This window comes from Prinia subflava, chromosome 5, assembly GCF_021018805.1.
Source record: "Prinia subflava isolate CZ2003 ecotype Zambia chromosome 5, Cam_Psub_1.2, whole genome shotgun sequence".
Lineage (NCBI taxonomy): Eukaryota > Metazoa > Chordata > Aves > Passeriformes > Cisticolidae > Prinia > Prinia subflava.
In genome coordinates this window covers 26,922,683-26,941,651 of record NC_086251.1, presented here as the reverse complement: position 1 = coordinate 26,941,651, position 18,969 = coordinate 26,922,683, and the positions used below count along the sequence as shown (strand labels likewise).

The window sequence follows — 18,969 nt, the reverse complement described above, 5'->3', positions numbered from 1 at the left end:
ATTATAGGACTGAAACCTGAAACAGTGCAGTATGTAGGGGAGAGATCTAATTGTGAGCTACCTCTGAGCAACACCAAGGCTATACAGCTGTTGCAGGGTGAATAATCAGTATGCTTTTTTCACAATGTAATTCAGAATCTGAGTAATTCCCATAATTCATAACTCCCTACTCCTTTGCTTGTGTCTTCTTTCACCCAAAAGGCAAAGGTGAAGTTGCCCCTGTGTGTATCCCATTATGAATGGATGATGATTCACTCTGTTTCTCAGTTTCCAATCTATAAAATGGGAAAAATAATTTTGATTCCTTTTGAAATCTAAGGAAGAGATCAGCAAAATATCTCACATGCAATTTCTTGCTACCAGGGACAGATCTGGTATCCAAACTGGGCCATTCACAACCAGCTTGTAGATCAACGCTGCCTTACTTGGGGTTGCATAACACAAATTCTGAATTACTCACACTGTTCTGTGTTTATTACAGTAAAGTAATGGGTGTAAAGTATGTTTAATTTCCAAGATAATAGCCAGTACAGTAAGTCTTGGGAGGACAGTGCCAGGAATAGTTGGAAGAAAAAGATGGAATTCAGAAAATAAAGGAGATTGCAAATTGTCTTTCTGCAGCAACTTCACACTCAGAAATGGAGGTATAGGTTGTTTTGATGATATGAAGTCAGAAGGAGATGAGGAAGGCATCATTTCATCATCTGTCTGAAATGTTGATTCATACCACCCAGTTTGAAGTATTTATCACAGGCTACTCATTGCAACCAATAACTTCCATATTGCCTGTCAGGGAACTTGGGTTTAGACTAGGGACAAAGCATTACATAGCTACTTCATTTAATATCTTGTTCTTGCTTTCAGGCCAAGGAGGAGCTAGAGGTTGAATTCAAATTGGAGATTGCGTAAGTGATACAGAGATTTTTTTAAAAACACAAAAATCATTAAGGATAGAACTTAAAGTCAGTATTCGTTGGTTTGTGTGTTCTTCGGGTATTTCTGTAAAGAAGTGCCAGCCTTCTCCTACATTATTGCTGCAGTCCCCACCACCTGACTGATAAGCTTGTTCTGTAGCTTAGCTGCTCTGAACAATGCACCTACCCGGTGCTCTGTGGTTACCCCAGTTACCCAGAGAGCTCTGTGGATGCCCCATCCCTGGAACTGTTCAAGGTCATGCTGGATGGAGCTTTGAGCAACTTGGTCTAGTGGAAGGTGTCCCTGCCCATGGCAGGAGATTGGACTTAGATGACCTTTAAGATCCCTTCTAGCCCAAATTATCTAAGTTTCTATGATTTATCTACCTGGGGATATTTCATAAGGCTTTCTGAGGTGTGAGCATTCCTACCTATGAATTTTTCCTTGTCCGTTTCAGGTTATGTACTGGACACAATTTTAGTGTTGAAACATACTAGTTAGGTTTTCAGTGTATCTCCAGTTCTTCAGTTTCTCCATGCAGTACTCTTTGAATCCTAGAAATTGTGTTTTCTTTCTGCCTAACACAATCACAGTGGGATGGGAACTCTTGTAAGGATGTAACGCTCCTTCTCCAGTATGGTCAGCCTGCCACCCATGAATCACCATTTTTGTCTCTGTGTTGCCACTAAGGTATGGCAGAAATAAAGTGACTAGTCTAAGGCTAGCTCTTGTACTAGTGGGGAGCCAAGGCCAGAAGTCCAGTTGCTCCATACCATCTAACTTCACCTGAATGATCTGGAAAGCTTTGGGGATTTTTTCCCCCATGGAATTGGTACTGGCTACCCTGTGCCACTTTGAAACAGGCTCCCAAGGGCAATGGTCACAGCACCAAGCCTGCCAGAGTTCAGGAAGCATTTGGACAATGCTCTTGGGCACATGGTGTGACTCTTGGGATTGTCCTGTCCAGGGCCAGGAGTTGGACACAATGGTCCTCATGGGTCCCTTGCAACTCAGAATATTTGCATGCCAACAAATACATATAACTGTCTTCCCAATAAGGACATGCTGGTGTATCAGCTGAAATACATTTATTTCACATGTTACAGTGAGAAGAATTTGACTGCTTAATAGGAGATTCCATTTTAGATGATCATAGGATTGCACTGTAAAAAAGTAACCCTGATACACCTTTCTCAGCCTTGATACAGAGATGAGTCTCCTCAGAGTAGTGCTCAGTCCATGCAAGCAAGGAAAGGAGCTTGTTATGTACTTGCTGGGGTCCCTCAGACTGTTGGTTTTTCAAGAGGGAGGAAAGGGCAACACCCTGGGTAAAGATGAGCAGAATTTGTTTAATTTAAAAACATCCATGTTTTTCATTTTGTTTCCCAGACCTGGTCCTCATGAAACGATTGCTAGCAATGGAGTGCTGGTGGTATGTGTCTTTCCCAAGATATTTTCTTTAAGTGATTCTTTAATGTAAAGGGAAAGGGAGGGTGGAGGTTAAAGAAGCCAGTAGGCCAGGTCTTTCTCTTTCTTTCCTCTTTCTTATTTAGATACATTCAGAATGGGATATTTCGTTTACCTGCTTGTTGGAGATATCCCATTTGTCCTAAACTTCTCTATTTCTGATTTTTCCTATACTTTAGGACTCCCCTCCCCCCAATTTTTCTCTGGTACTAGTACTTCAAAAAATGTACTGCTGTCTGTCAGGACACAATACACAATGATTAAAAGGCTGTGAAGTCACTTAATGTCACTTATTGATAATCTACCCAGCCCTTTTCTTCCCTTGGAGATGAGCCATGCACTGTAGGTAAGTTTTACATGAAATACTGACCTGTAAAAATTACATTATGTTGAAGAGTGAACACCATAAAAAAAAAATCAATCCCCAAAATAGCAATGCTTCTTCAGAAAACGCTTCCTTACTACTGATTCTTGGTCTCTCAGTGACATCTTTATTTATTTCCTAGTTTAACCCTTTATATTTATGCTACTATCATGGAAATGGTCCTGATTTTCTTCCTTTGTATATTCCTCTCACTGTGCTCAATCTTAAGTCATTGTCATGTGATTCCTACAACTCCCTCCAAAGCTTTTCCTTTTCCTTAGTCAGCAGCTAATGAGAAAAAGCCCAGAGGTGCCAGGGAATTCAGAAGTCCAAGTTACTCCAAGCTGAGTGGTCTACAGCTCCTTATAATGAGGATGAGATGTAATGATCTTTCTCACAAAATGCTACAATCTCTCTTTCGCAGTGCCGGGAACTTTGCTGCTTGGAAGTTGAAGTGGCAGAGAAGACGAAGCAAAAATCAAGTAAGGTTATTGTTTTGTTATCTATTTACCAGTAGTTGCATGCTTAGAAATGAGAAGATGCCCCTATCATATAATGTGTTAGTGAAATAAATAGTGCTTACAGTATTCAGTGAAGTTAATGTCAGATAAATACATTAGGTTGTTGGAGACTCAAATGACCTCATCTATATATAAGTTAATAGGGCCTATTAAATGCACAATAAAGTTGAAATCCCAGTTCCATATCACAGCACAAATATTCAGAGTTCCCTTTCTATCAGAAGAGAATCTACTTTGCTCCTTTCGCTTTAGTTTCAGTGCTTTGCACTGGGCAAAGCTGTGCCACCTGCACCCCACTTTTAATCAAGCTAGCGCATTTTTCTGGTTAATCGTATTAACATTTGTCATGGTCATTGTTTTGCTGCTTTAGAGAAGGAGCTTTCCCTCACTGTGAAGGGCTCCTTTGAGGGGACGCAGGACATCGTGCTGGGCCCCAATGGAGTTGTCAGCCCCTCATGTCCCACCGAGTTCCACTACATCAAGTATGCGGAGCCAACGCTGGATGTCATGCTGCCAAAGAAGAGGCGCTACCACCCCGTATGTTGGAGTGGCCTCAGGGATGGAGGGGTTTTGAGTCGCTCTCAAGAAAGTGGGGGGAAGGAGAGAGGGTAAACCCGTTCCTGGTTTTGTCCTAAAGTTGTCCATGTTGTTTTCCCAGTGGTCCTGTAGGTACAGTACAGAGACGGGCTCCCCGGTTGTGATGCTGAACTCGCTGCCCATGGGAAGGAAAACAACCATTGCAGAGGTAAGCATCACTTCCAGGTGTTGGTGATAAAGGGTCACTCACATAGAAACCATTCCTCATAATGCTGTTCCAGATGGCTGCTAAGAGAGTCAGAAATGTTCTAATTTTCCATTAGACTTTGAGAAAACAGGAGCTTTGTTTCTCCAGAAGTTTTCTCCACAGAGGCAGGTTGTCCCTTGTTAATCTCCATTACATGTCAGTAGTGGAGACAGAGACCTACAAAGATGTAAGAAAATATCATACTTCCTACAGAACATCTCTCCCTGTTTACCCAAAGACTCACTGACTCCCCCTTTGCTTAGGGTGCAAATTGAAAGTTGCTCCTTGAGCACAAAATAGGAAAACATCAATAAACCTGTCCTTAGTCAGCCATGTATTTAAGAGGACAATATATTGAAATATGCTGAAAATATTAGTCATAGAGTCTGTGTTTTAAATAATATAATGAGAATATTGATTTAAAAGAACCATTAAGACATCCTCTCAGAGAAAAGCACATTTTGTCACTTAATAGATAGACAGAAATAATGATTTTTAAGAGAGGATGAAGTGTGGGCAGAAGCAAACACAGACTTTGCAGTCTCTTCACTGTGAGACTATGGCCAGGATGTCAAAGATGTGCTATGTACTAGAGCATAAAGAATGGAAAACACACACACACAGAAAAAAAGGTAATTCAGGATGCTGCAGAAAGCTTATGAGCACTACAGGAAATGGGACCTACTGCCTGAGTCCTAGGAACTAACCTCTTGTACCAGGATGCTTAATGGTTTCTGCAGCCTGGAAGGATTTAGGATCTGTAGGCAGGGATGTTCCACTAATGATAAGTGAATGCTTTTGGAAACATATGCCAAGATCTCAGATATTTAGGTTTGTGGTTGCCAGACCTTGCTGGGGTATAAATCAAGCTCTGACCCCAAGACAGAAAGGAAAAATAGAAAATTTAAAATTAAAATTAAAATATTATGCATCCTTGTTTTCCAGGAGAAAAGATTTGACTTGAATGTGACAGCAAAAGCATGGTAAGAGGTTTTCTTCTATTCCTTAAGACTTGGTTCATTGATTTTGGTAGTATTTTAGCCTCATGGAAATGACACAAGCAAGCATTCTCACTCTGAAAACTAGAAAGTGCTTATAATGAAACATAAAATACATGCACAATATATAATGCATAATTAGCCTTAGGAAGATTTGGCTTTAATCAGTTGATAAAACATTAAAATAAACATGTGTCTATTTCAGCATTATCTCTTTCCTTCTGACCACAGATAATTTTCTTTGGTCAATGTCATTCTCTGAAATTCACAAAAAGAACAATACTAGCTGATAACAACAACAACAACAAAAAGAATAGTCAGGTGTAAACATTTAATTTAATCAGGAATTAAGAATTATCTTTTGCTTTACTGTCACTATTCAATGGTGATGAAGCTTGTATTCTGTTAAGTCCAGTTATACTATATATTGAGTAGAAACTAAGGTAGACAAGTTAATTTGTGGTTTGACATCTGTAGACATGCTCATTAATACTCATCAGTAAACCTGGAGATACTTCAGGTTCTCCGTAGCTGTATGGAACGCACAGAACTGGGCAAACTGGTATTTTTGTGTGTATGTCTGACTAAGGAATAAAAGGAAAAATAATTTTGAATTCAAACAGAGTTTTCTGTCATTCATTTCAAAACAGCAAGTGGTCGGTTTTATTCCACAACAGGAAAAAACACCTCCTGCTTATTTATTTTATTTTCAGAGAACATTAGAAACAGTTTGTTGGGATCTTGATTTACAATAGAAACTGGCTTTTGCAGCTCCACCCAACTCAAATCCCATTGTGTGTCTTCGTTTACAAATAAGGTTATAATAATTTATCTGATTTTATCCAAGTCTGGTGGTGGAGAAAGCTCATAATTACATTTTTTTACTAGTTTCACAGAAATTATGGGCCCAGTAGAAGAGAGAGGTGGTGTCACTGGAAGAAAAAGCCCTGGCATTTGACAATGCCTGGCCAGGGTGCTCTGACCTGACCGTGACCATCTCGTGCCTATTGATGTCTTGTAGGAACAGAGCAGGAAGAGCCAGGAGGGAGATTAGTGAGCAGAAAAGCATAAATGCCCAGGGAATGAAATACAGTTGTGGGGCCTTAGGGAATGATTTACTCAGTTTTCGAAACAGACACCAGTGAAATCCTCCTCTGGGAGAAGATGAGCCTTACAATTGTTGAGTCAAGGCTGATGTGGAATAGAACTCCCAGCGCTGACCCCTGAAGCAGCCTGCGCAAGTGAGGACACAACAGAGCAGCAGGGGTGGAATCCTGCCCGGTGAGCATCTCTGCCCATCCAGGGGCTGGATGTCACCGAGGTCTCTGCAGGAGCTCTGCTCCGCGGCCACCCTCCCCAGCGGCGCTGGCCGCTAGAGGGGGATGCCGTCCCACTCCAGTTGCTCAAAAGGAGAATTTCCGTTCACCTTGAAAGTGCCAGCCTTTGAAAATCGGCTGTTATGTTAGATTTCGAATGAGAAAAATAACCTGTGAAATGGGAATCGATACTTTCACTTTTGACCATTTGCATGGATTTTCTAAACTTGTCAGTCTTTAAACTGTAGAATATTTATTTAAATATTTTTTATTTGTAAATACTCTACGTTGTTTCTTCCAATTAGCAATAATTGGGCATAATTACACTAGTTAGTCTTACTAATTGACATAATTTTCTTGCTTTTGAAAATATTAAAATTATTCTCTCTTGCTCCTGTCATTTTGCATCATCCTGTTTGAAGGGAAGAGTGCTGTAGATTAACTTTGATCAATGTCCTGAGATTGATATGGGTGTATTAATATTTAATATATGTGTCTGTTTTTATCTTAGTAATTGTTCCTGCCACCAAGACCTGGACATGCGCTTTGGTTTTAACTTATGTTCTGAAGAGATGGCTTTCCTGGGGAAAAGAAAGAGATATGTAGCAAGTGCTCTCAAAAATGTTTTTCACCTACCACACGAACTGCAGGATCAAGAAGTACGTGAGTGCTGATGGGATAGAACTTGAATCTCTAGTGCTTTCATGTACTCCTGTAAATGAGTGGTCAGCAAAACAGGCCACACAAATCTCTTGTGCAGGTACCAGCTGGTCCATGTGTCTTAAGTACATTTGCTTCTGCTGCCAAGGTTTGTTATTGAAAACACTAGTTGGAGTCATCGTCCTTCGTTACTATCAGTTTGGAATTTGTCATAGTTGAGGTGCGTTCATTCCTGCCATGCTGAGCTATAGCTGGCTTGGTTCAGAAATACTGAATGCATTACACAGCAAATGCATTACATTTTTTCCTCCCTTATTCCAATTTCACTACTTTGTAAGGGATTAGGACAAACATCTTTGAGTGCTTCTTATATCTTTTGTTTCTTGTGGGTTTGAAATTCCTTAAAATAAATATAATTTATTTTAAAATAACTTGAAGATACTGAAAAATAACATAATTACTGAGGGTAGCTTAACAACAGTGGCTGTGAACTGAGTATTCCTCAATGGGACTGGCATGCAGGTTTTCATACAGAAGTAGTCAGTGTGTGAAATAAGAACAGTGGTGGAGTGAGAGATGCACAGAAAATATGTTGTTGTTTCCACAGAAGGTTTCTTCTTGTTCATGTCTGCCTGTATTTACCCTAGAGATGGGCAAGAATCCAAGTTTGGGTTAATCTCTGAGCTCATGTTTATCCAAAGGGAAATGAGTGGCAGTAGAAGTCTTTCCTTCTGAAAAGGGACCTGGGCTCAGAGGTCAGGACCTGGGCTGGCTGTGGTGACCAGACCCCATTGCAGTGTGGGATGCAGTGTTGAGCGCTGTCAGTGTGAATGTCCCCTCCTCCCTCTGCCCAACAGGTCCCCGTCGTGGCCATCATCACGACAGGTGGAGGACTGAAGTCGATGACAGGATTGTATGGCAGCCTCATGGGACTCAAGAAGTTAAATCTCCTGGACTGTATAACATACATCAGCGGGCTGTCTGGCACCACATGGTAAGCCAGCTTGAGCAGGAGGCCTGACCAGGCCTTTGGAGGGTCACACTGCTGCACAGGGTAGCTTCTAAAAGCAGACAAGGTCACGAGATTTTTTTCAAACATCATATAAATGAGTTTCTCAGTAACAGGCCATGAAATATTAGCTTGATTTGGTGTACGCTTTTTGTATAAGCAGTTCTTTACTGTGCTTATCAACTTCACATGTGCAGCAGTTAAATGTACATATGACAATTACACATATTATTTCAAGTCAGTATTAGTTCAGTAGTTACTGTGGATGTAATGTGGATGCCCATAGCATCACACCTCTTCCTTTCTCTACTGAATCCCAGCTATTGTGGTCCCATTAACTTCTGAGACTGGCTCTGATTTCTAACTCTAAGAAACTGCTGGACAGTGCACACTTACCCCTGCAACCTGCCAGTTTTGTGTTTCCCTGGGCACTGTTATTCCCTGCTCACAGGACCTACAGCTGCCTAATGTCTGAATGTCCCATGCAGAGGAGGCTGGTAAAATAGAGGATGATGTTAAAATAAAGCATAGTCATATCATCATATTAACACTAATTGAATCAAGTCAAGAGAGAGTGACCAATATGAATGAGTTTAAGGTTCAAAAAGACAAGCAAAAAAATTTATTATAATTTTCTGCCTAATTTGTGTTTCCCAAATGTACCTATGTTCACACCTGGCAGTTTTATCCCTTAGCTTTCTTCCAGTTCTACTTAAAAAAAAAAAAAAAAGGTCAAGAACATAAAAATCTCACCTCGTTCCTCAGGGCTGTTTTTAAAAACAGTCATAGAAACTCTGGAGTGTTCATATTCTGCTGGATGGAGCAGCTAAACCAGAGTATGTGTGAGCAGAAGAGAATCCCTAAATGTTGACATCTGAAAGCACAAAATTTCCAGTCTTATTTTGCTCCTTTTGACTTTTGCTGTCTGTTGTCTTTCTCCAGGACCATGGCCAACTTATACAGAGACGCCTACTGGTCACAGAAGGACCTAGACTCACACATTAGTGAAGCCCAAAAACAAGCAACAAAATGCAAGATGGGCTGTTTCTCTATGGATCGCATGAAGTACTACAACAAGCAGCTCTGCCAGCGCAAAGAAGAGGGATACAGGACATCATTTATAGATCTGTGGGGTCTCATGATCGAGTACTTACTAAATGAGGGGGTATGACGTGTATTCCATTTCTTAGAGAACCATCTGTTTTTCCCTTGGTGAATGGAGAGGAAACTAATCTGTCATTTTAGAGAATGTACCTCAAAGCAAAGGGGAATTCTCTGTGTTAACAAAACAGCAGATTTTTAAAATTCCTTTAATAGTTTGCCAAGAAAAAAATGCATCTTATGTGCTAATAAATTCAGTTGTGGATGCAGCCATTTGAACACTGGCTGGTATTTAAATGGAAATGAAGGCAATCTTGGGAATTGCATCTGAGATGCAAATTAGTCATGCAAAAAGGGTTCAAAATGCAAAGCAGATCAATCTCAACAATGCAAAAACGATCTCAAGCAATCCTGAAATAGCTAGAATGTTCAGTGACTTGCATCCACTGGCAGGTAACTTGATATGCACATACACTGAAGGCAAGTACATGCTTTGCTTTTCCTCAGAAGCACTACTCACATGGTTTAAGTGATACTTTTATAAGTAATTTCAAATTTGCTTTCCTGTTACTTGAAGGGGTTTCTACCCCTATGGTACAGCAGTCCACTTCCTTTTCTCCCCATCTGGATCCCAGTTCCAGGATGTGTGCTTTGGCACTTGGAAAGTGGGAAAGGGTGAGTGGTTGAGGATTGAACAGAAGTGTCCTCCAATGGGGGCAGAAAGATTACAGTCGTTCAACCATTCATTTGGGTTTATTTTTATGTAATTACATATATAGCATTATGTATATGTAAGCAGAATGTAAATGCATAGAGAGGAATACTAGGCATTAAACAAAGCACACCTTTGAGCTGAATAGATGCCTTTCTTTTAATCTCAGCTAGATGAGGTCCCTCTCACAATTTAACTAAGCAATTTTCCCTTTGAGCAGTGCTGACTATTTCTATGTAGCCATTAACCTCTCCCTAATCTTCCAGAACAAGCTACTCTTAAATTTTTCAGTCGTTCATGGGATTTCGTATTTTTTATAAACCTCTTCAATGAGAATATGCTTTGTCAGAAAAGAAACCAGGTGGGGTGCAAAAAATTTGCTGCAAAATTTTAGTTCCTTTGCAAGGCTAGACTGTGATAGCTGTTGTGTGGTAGGAAAGGAAATTAGGTATCAACAGGCTCAAGGGCTTCTTTCAGATTCAGGACAACAAGGATGGCTCACTACACTCCTCAGCCTAAGGAGCAGCCCACCCCTGCTTCTACTTGTCAGGACAGTAATTCCTAGACATGTAGACGTGTGCAGAAATAGTCATCTTCCTCCTCATCTTTTTGTGAATCCATGCCCAAAGCAGGCTGGGCCTGGGAGCTGGTCTGTGCTGGTTGGTGGGGGTACCTGCAGTGGAGTGTGGTGGAGCTGCCGAGGTGTGTCCTGAGTGCTGAGGGTCCTCTGGGGTCACCCGGCTCCTCCCACATCAGGCCAGTGAGCTCACCATGTGTCGTTTCCACCTTCTCTCATGTAACACTTTTTCTTCAAAACCAGAAAGACCCCCACAAGCTTTCAGAGCAGCAAGAAGCACTGTGTGATGGCCAGAACCCACTGCCCATCTATGTGTCAGTCTGTGTCCGGGACAGTTATAGCACCAATGACTTCAAAGGTAAGGATTTTGTTCTGGATCCTGAGGCTAAAATTGGTGGCTGAATTCCTGCCATCACTCTTCTCTCCTTTGTTGCACTTGGAGAAAACCATCCTGATGTGTTAGTTGCTCTTTGGAGAAATAACCATCACCTCCATGCCTTATAATTTTAATACAAGGGTTTCGAGGAGCAGCATTTCACTGTCTAGACACTCACTGTAGAAATTCTGGCAGAAAGGCCATTTTGAGAAATATTGGAATTATCCGATAATTGCTTTTTTCTCAATGGCCAGTTATTGTTTCCATATGAAGAATGACCACATAGTTATGGCAGAGTTTGGGAAGGTTCCCAAATAATCTGTTGCTTTTCTCATTGTTTTGTTTGTGTTTCTTGCCTATGGAGGGTCAGATGGAGAAGAAGGAGAAGAGAAAAATTCAGATCAAATTTTTTTATTGTTGAGGCAAGAAAATGATCCATTTCTGAATGAAAATGAAATTACAGTCCATGACATTTCTGTCCCAGTTTTCACTTATGCTGCAGTTATATCAGACAACTGCATTTCACTTGGAGAGGATATCAAAGAATGTCAAGAACTGGTTCTGTCACCATTAGTACCACACATAGACAGTATAATTGGTCTCTTACAGAAAAAATAATTTCTGAAGAGCTGAGTACCCTCTTTGTGCATAAACAATTATATATGGAAGATAAATTAATTGTATTGGTGAAGTACTGTCACCTGGACGTGGCGTATGAAAGGGCAGAGCAAAACTACACGTGCTGGAAAGCCCTGGATGGGTGTGTGCACACAGGGTGTGCAAGGCCTGAAGCCTTGCCATGCCCCCAGTGTGCCACTTGTGCCACCAGCAGCCCCACCACGACCAGCACCATGCTCCTGCCTCTCCATCACCACCATGCCCAAGCTCAGACTGCTCCCGGGAGATCTGCGCTTCAGAGTGAGGCTTTGCAAAGGCAGCGTATTAAACATAACCCAGACCAAGCTTCCCCTCTCCCCACACCTGTCTGAGAGCCCTCTAAGTGTCCCGTTGTGGCTGTATTGCAGAGTGGGTGGAGTTCACTCCCTACGAGGTGGGGCTGCTGAAGTACGGCGCGTTTGTCCGCACGGAGCACTTCGGGAGCGAGTTCTTCATGGGCCGCTTGTTAAAGAAGCTCCCCGAATCCCGCATCTGCTACCTTCAAGGTGATGTATACCACTGTCCTGGCACACAGGCACTTTGGAGGGGTGTAAAGCTGTTAACCAGTGGGTAGATAGTTCTGTCCTAGCATACTGAACCCTGCCTGCTGGGAAATGGGAGTGCTAGTTTATCCAAAAGTATACAGAAAAAAACACCCCGACCTATTTTTTCAGTTTCTTGTCACTGTGTTGCTAGATGAGCTGTCTGTGTCTTAGAGATGGAATAGATGAAGATCCTTAATTCTTTCATTGTAAGTAATAGCTCCTACTTCTTTGGTTATTCTTCTGACTCCTCTCTGAATGCACCCCACCCTAAGTCCAATTGTGATAGATATAAATTTACAATGACTGGTGATATGGTGGCACTCTGTTTTGTCAACAAAGCCACCAGTACCTCTGTGTTGAGGCAGAGAGAGGTAATCCTGGATGGAGAAAAGAGTGCACAGTAGAGCTGGAGCCCGTTGCATGTGTGAGCCTTTACAAACTGTGGTGTGAGATCTTGTCTTACAAACAAATATCTGAAAAGCCAGTTCATCCCCTTGTGAAAAAATTCAGGGTGTTTGAAAGATTTACTGATCAGAGTAAGTGCAGAAAAAGACAAGCTGGAGAAAGGAAGATGGGGATGGAAAATGATATGTTTGTGGTGTATTTGTTATCTGAATTTTTTGTTTTGCCTCTTGAGCAAGTGTGTCTTTTTTTCTCTTTTACTTGCCTCATGTTCTTTGCTCTCTTTACCATGTGGCAAAACTGTGTCATAGGTTAGGCACAAAGGTGATGGTAGCATGACCTGAATCAGTGACATAGAAAGTTAAGAGGAATTTAACAGTATGGAAGCTTAGAAATATTTGCATTAAGCCCATTAAAAAAATAAACCCAGGAGGTCAAAATAGAAGGAAGAGGGCATTTTTGTGTTAAAATGTGTCCTTGTGTTTACTAAAACCTTTTACAGGTATGTGGAGCAGTATATTTTCTGTGAACCTTTTACAAATATGGGGCCTGTCCCACAGTTCAGAGGACTTCTGGAAGAGATGGACACAAGACAGAATAGAGGAAGTTGGTGAGAAATTATTAAGTCTTTCATTTATGATCATTTATTTTCCTATGTGGCTTTTGGCATCATCTTGCCAACTTTGCTGAAGCTGGCATTATAGGATCTTACTAAGGGATGGTGACTTCCCCACACACTGTATAGAATAAAAGGAGGAGGATAATCAGGGAAAAGTTGCTGTAATTACAACATTTACTAAAGCACTACTGGTTCCTTCAGAGGAAGTTTTAGACATTTCTCAGTAAGTGTTCTGGCATTACAGTTCTCACTTAGCCACAGAGAACCAAGAACCAGCAGCAGACGATATGGTATTTTTTATTGCCTATGTGGAGAATAAACCTTAATATCAACTGGTTAATCAATGTTTCCCAGGTTTTCATTTTATTACTCAGTACAGTAATTACTGCATTGGATTCATACTGACTCAAAGATAAATGAGGGCCAGAGGGTATTTTCTGAAGCAATACAGAAACCGTGATTTTATTGCTAAATCACTTGATATGATAGTAACTATAATTACAGACATCCTGAAAAATACAGAAATACGATGTGCAATCATGGAAACCACCAAGTCTCTCCTGCTGCGCTGTCAGCCTCTTGGGCTGGCAAAGCAGACTGTCATTTCTAGAAATCACACCTTGTGCCATATTTCTGCTTTTCACCCATATGCCATCTACCCACCTCCTAAACTACCTGTAGTTTCTGAATGTGAATGTATGCTGCAGGTTTTCCTGGGCTGCCCTCGCTCTGCTGATTAAGCACATGCTCATGTGGCCATGAGTGATTATTGTAGCAGCTGTCACTGTTGCAATAGCCTGCGTGGTTGCTGTTGTTGCCCATCTGACTGAGCAGGAGCGTGTTCATCAGCCCATTTTCTCCGCGCCTGCGTCTGTTTCATGTTATCTTCCTGTGAGGACATTTAACCTCTGACAGAACATTTCCTGAATTGCTTAATTTCCTTAAGTTGTCCTTTTTCCAAGGGTAAAGATTGCTTCTGATGAACTGTCTTCAGGCCAAAGCCTAAGACCACCAGCAGAGCTTTGTCCAGCAGCCATTCCTTTCCCTCAGAAGCGTTTGTGCGTGTTCAGTGACTCATCCCAGAAGAGCCCCTGAGAGCTCCTTTGCACCAGGGCGGCCAGAGAAGTTAACGAGCAGTTTTTCCCCCCTCCTCCAGACGAGGACCCGGTGCTGCCCACGCGGCCCCACGAGCTGAGGACGCGCATGTACACACCGCCCGGGCCCCTGTCCAGCGCCCTGCGCGGGGCCCTGACCGACCGCTTCTCCGTGGCCCAGCACCACAACTTCCTGAAGGGCTACCAGCTGCACAACAACTACATGGAGAACAAGCACTTCTGTCGCTGGAAAGGTGAGGGCCACCGACTTTCAGCTGGCATCATTCGCAGGGGGTTTTGGGGTGGGGAGTTTAGGAAAGAAGCCTGTCAGGCTAGGTAGAGGATAAATATCCTCCCAACAAAACGTTTATTTTCTGACAAGAGAGAAGACACTAAGACTGTAGCATTGCCAGGTATTGAAGACTTAATATTTGTATTTGTTTTCTTCAGCAGAGACCTCAGTCCAGACTGAGAGAGTAGACTTGAAGGTGCCAGAACCAAATTTAAAGTGGCAGAGAACATGGTGAACATGGCAGAAAGCCTAATTTGGCAAGGGTATACCTCTAGCTTCAGAAGGGACTGAAATATCCAAGGAAACATCACCTACCTATAAGAGAAAACTAGAAAGTAATGGGGCTTTCTAGTCCAAAGAAGAGGGGACTGAGTGGGAAGCATAAGTCCAAATGTATAAAGGATTGAAAACACTTTGTTCTCCAAATCAGTGATGGATAGAAGATGAAACAATGACTGAAATGAAGCAAGGCAGATGCACATTAATTATTAGACATAGCTTACTGGTACTAATAGGTGTGACCGTGTTAATGCAATATATTGCCTGGAAACTCAACACAGATTTTTCAGAACCAGAACTTAGATATTTTGCAGTCTTTCTCATGCTGGTTTGATTATCTAGTAGTGTGGCAATTAAATTAAACCAGGCCTCCGGAATGGTCAGTTCCACCTTACTCTTCTTTTTCCAGTCAAAATACACACAGATCTATTCTTATTAAAAAAATAATTTTCTTTTAGATACTGTGTTAGATTCACGTCCCAACCAGCTGATGCAAAATCCTGATCAGCTGGGCATGATAGATGCTGGATTTTTCATCAATACCAGCAGTGCACCACTTTTAAGGCCACAGAGGGAAGTGGATGTCATCATATATCTAAGTTATACTACTGGATCACATACATCGGTGAGAATGTTCTTGTTACTATGTGTAGTGTCTCCTTTTACTTGTAAATGCCCAGCCTGTAGCATGCTGGTTTTATCTTTATCAGCTGTTTGGTTTATAACATCTGCATTCCCCTATATTTTTCATTGTAGTGATTAATACTGTTCCTATTTCTTCCTGCCATTCCTGGACTCTTTCCTTCTGCTTTATGAATATGTTGAATTATTCAAGGGGGTGTCAGCATGGTCTTTTCCAGAATGATGGGAGGAGCCTCTTCTGCTTTATGCTGAATCAAGCAGGCTTCCAGACCATGCACAGGAATATTCATAAAGATGAGGAAGTGATTTCTTCTGACTTAGGTTGGAATGTATAAAGGGTTAAGTGGATATCAGCTGCAGATAATTTCTGGGCTGACAAATAAGGTGCTACAAGTAAAATTCAGTGATGAGCATCTTCCTGCAGAAAACACATTTCATGGAGATAAAGTTAATTAGCTGTCTATTAGAGCTGGCAGAAAAAAAGATTGGATCTTTTTATGTCAGAAACTGAGGTTAGTTGACAGCTCACTGTTAAACACTTTGGCCTTCCTAAGTAGAATTACATTTTGAGAATGAGAAGAGCTGTGCTACTGCTAATAAGCTGCATATTGGATGAGACAGATGTAATGAAGTTTTATTTCAGCCTCATTCGTTGTCTGGATAAAACTTACTAAAAAGCCTGCTACAATTTAAAGCATTTTAGTAGAAACCTTTTTCTGCTTGATAGTGCTCACTATTAGATGGTGCAGAGTAAATAGCAGTGCATATTAGGACATGATATTTTACTAAACATTTCAGGGAAAAGATATAGCATAGCCTAATACTTCAGATTTTCTCCGTAAAATATTAATCTCAATTAATACTGTGCCATAATGACTGCACAGGCAGAGATATAATTGCACATTCAAACTTAACTTTCTAATCTCCTGTCTTCCAAGCATGTAAGATACCTTAAACATTTTCTTTTCTGTCTTTGCTTGCTGTGATTTCCTTCTTTAGTTAATTCTATACAGAATGCACTATGTATATTATGTATAATGCATTAACAATATAACATATACATTGTATAATGCATTAACACAGGTTCTTTCATTTGCTAAAACTAATCCTTTACCCTAAACCTCTGCAAATTGCTTCAGTTTTTTTTTTTTTTCAAAAAGCAGTGTCCTGGGTAAATTCTTTAATTTTGAAATGGTGTTTACAGCTTGTGATTAGCAATGTGGTTACTATGTGTGGTAATTATAGATAGAGTAACCCTTGATAATAAGCAACTCACCCTATGGATCTGAGTTGCTAACCCTTAATAGTAGATGACAAATTGGAGCCTTTAGACAATGAAGTTGATTTCTAGTGCTGACTATTTTTATGATCCTCCAGTCTCTAGATAAGGCCTGTAAATACTACTCAGAGCAGAAAATCCCATTCCCAACAATTTCTTTGACTGACGAAGATAAGAAAAATCTGAAGGAGTGCTACATCTTCCAAGATTCAGATCTGCCAGGATGTCCGATTGTGATTTTTCTTCCCCTTGTGAATGATACCTTCCAAGAGTACAAAGCACCTGGTAAGTTACAAGTAGTGGCAAAGCATTAAAAGACACTGCTGCTTCTCTGATTCAGACAGAAACTTCTTTGCTGCTGCTGCCTGCCTTTGCTCGCTGAGTTCATGGGGGAGCACTTTAGCTAATTAAAATTGTTTTCTCCATCCCTGCCAAAGCTATTATGTTCACTCATGCCTTCATTGTGGCTGTAAGAGAACCAACACAGCCCCTGTCTGTGGTGTTTACCACGGATGGTGTTTACCTTCACCTCTCTCCCATTTGTTACTTGAAGTGTTCTTACCTAATTGCAAAACTTATTTCCGTGAAAGGTATAGCTCTCGCAGATTATTTCCCCCTGCATATATTGTCTATTGTTCAAGTATTTAATTCTACACTTGAGGAATCATAGGGTCACATAGGAGTGGTGGAGGAGAAAGAACCTGGCTTTCAGGCTGAACTCCTGCAACCTGTGTCATTTTTCTCAGCATCAGCCACGGGGTCATTTTACTGACTGTGCTGTGTTCAGGGCCTGTCACTCCTTTCTGCCACCTGCTTTGTACTCCTTCTTTACTGCAGGTTACTAGGTTGCATTTGCTCTGCTCCTTGATAGCAGGGAGGTTAAGCCCAAAATATTGCTATTGTGGAATTTGTGTGACACAAAAATCAGAATGGCAGAGATGGTCCTGGTGGCAGGTACCCTGGATCTTATTCAGCATTGCAGGAACTCTCAGTTTCCACATGTTTCTATTTCTCCTTTCTCACTTTAATTCTATTCTCTTACTAGCAATTAATCTTCCTCAGCTGAGGTTCATGGAAGTCCCAGCTGCTCAGGGAAGGACCTGCAGTGCAGGGACAGCGGCTTTGGGAGTGCCCCTTCAGGCTGACATCCTTGCCTGATCCATGGCTTTAGTGAGACAGGTGTTTCTGAGTAAGCTGTAGATTAACACTGTGATGCCATCCCTCACTTCTCCCTTGTGCCCTCCTTCCTTCAGACTCACAGTGTTCTCTTGACTAGGGTGGTGATACACGACCTGCAGTGTTTGCATTTAAACCCTGTGAATTTTCTTCAGGAGAAAGTCCTGCTCTTTGACACTTTATGGAAAGATTGACACTGATTAAGATAAGCATCGTGTCCCAGCAACAACAACTCTTTCTCTCCAGGTGTCAAGCGCTGTTGCTCAGAGATGGAGGAAGGCCAGCTTGATTTGACCAGCTCCTGTTCCCCCTACTGCATGTTCTCTGTCAGATACACCGATGAGAACTACCGCAAGCTGCTCAATCTCAGCGAGTACAACATCCTCAACAACTCTGAGATGATTATGGAGGCCTTGCAGACAGCGATGCAAAGGAGGAGGCAGAAAATGTGCTGATTGCCAGTCCACCTGCCCTTATCAGAGGAGTTTTTCATGCTCTGGACCCAGAAGGGACATAGGTTTTTCAAACAGTTGCCATTCTGCACTACAGAAACTACCCCAGCTGGTGCAGTGGTTTGCTGGGTTTTTTCCATTCCAAGAAGTGGTCTCTATAAGTAAAGACATCATGTGGAAAATTTTTACTTACGTCTTGTTCCATAAATTAAGGTTGTCTGTAGAACACTCTTTGCCTAAAACATTTGTTAAATTTTTTAAATAGCGTGATTTTAAGCCTAACTTATTATAATATATGACATAATGGAAAATAATTCTTTACTGCCACAGTGCTACGGTTATACAACACAGCCAACACACCTACAGGCCGTGAAAAGGGAGTAGAAACTTCTGCTCCCACAACTCTGCTTTGTGGAACACAAGGTGTGACCAGCCCTGGAAAACAAAGAGAACCTGAGACACAACTGGAATCTGGCATTGGATCCCTGGGTCAACTCTGTTTTGCGAGTGTCCCGAAGAGCATCCACAGAGGCTGGAAATGTAAAGAGGGACAAGTGTGTGCACACAACCCGCCCCATGATTCGCATCCACATCCTGGGCTCTCCTGGGCTGTGAATAAATCATATGTGATGGGAAGGAACAACTTGGGAGGAAGTGGCATAAGATTTTTCTCATATTTTTTTTTTTTAAAGCAAAGGGTGTAATTTGGGCACATCAAAATTCCCTGTTAAT

General features: G+C 41.5%; 1 protein-coding gene across 1 annotated transcript in view; it reads left to right on the top strand.

Annotated features, from left to right (window-relative positions):
* The window catches only part of LOC134551232 (cytosolic phospholipase A2 epsilon-like), a 33,075-nt gene extending 14,835 nt beyond the window's left edge, over positions 1-18,240 (top strand). Inside the window, exons 7-22 of the mRNA XM_063398589.1 lie at positions 865-905; positions 2,305-2,347; positions 3,171-3,228; positions 3,638-3,804; positions 3,926-4,012; positions 4,997-5,034; positions 6,877-7,024; positions 7,883-8,019; positions 8,977-9,199; positions 10,668-10,782; positions 11,826-11,963; positions 12,907-13,014; positions 14,180-14,371; positions 15,147-15,313; positions 16,708-16,894; positions 18,032-18,240. Of these exons, the coding sequence (XP_063254659.1) occupies positions 865-905; positions 2,305-2,347; positions 3,171-3,228; positions 3,638-3,804; positions 3,926-4,012; positions 4,997-5,034; positions 6,877-7,024; positions 7,883-8,019; positions 8,977-9,199; positions 10,668-10,782; positions 11,826-11,963; positions 12,907-13,014; positions 14,180-14,371; positions 15,147-15,313; positions 16,708-16,894; positions 18,032-18,240 (2,058 nt within the window). The remainder of the gene's footprint in view (positions 1-864; positions 906-2,304; positions 2,348-3,170; positions 3,229-3,637; positions 3,805-3,925; positions 4,013-4,996; positions 5,035-6,876; positions 7,025-7,882; positions 8,020-8,976; positions 9,200-10,667; positions 10,783-11,825; positions 11,964-12,906; positions 13,015-14,179; positions 14,372-15,146; positions 15,314-16,707; positions 16,895-18,031) is intronic.
* The last annotated feature ends 729 nt before the right edge of the window (positions 18,241-18,969 follow it).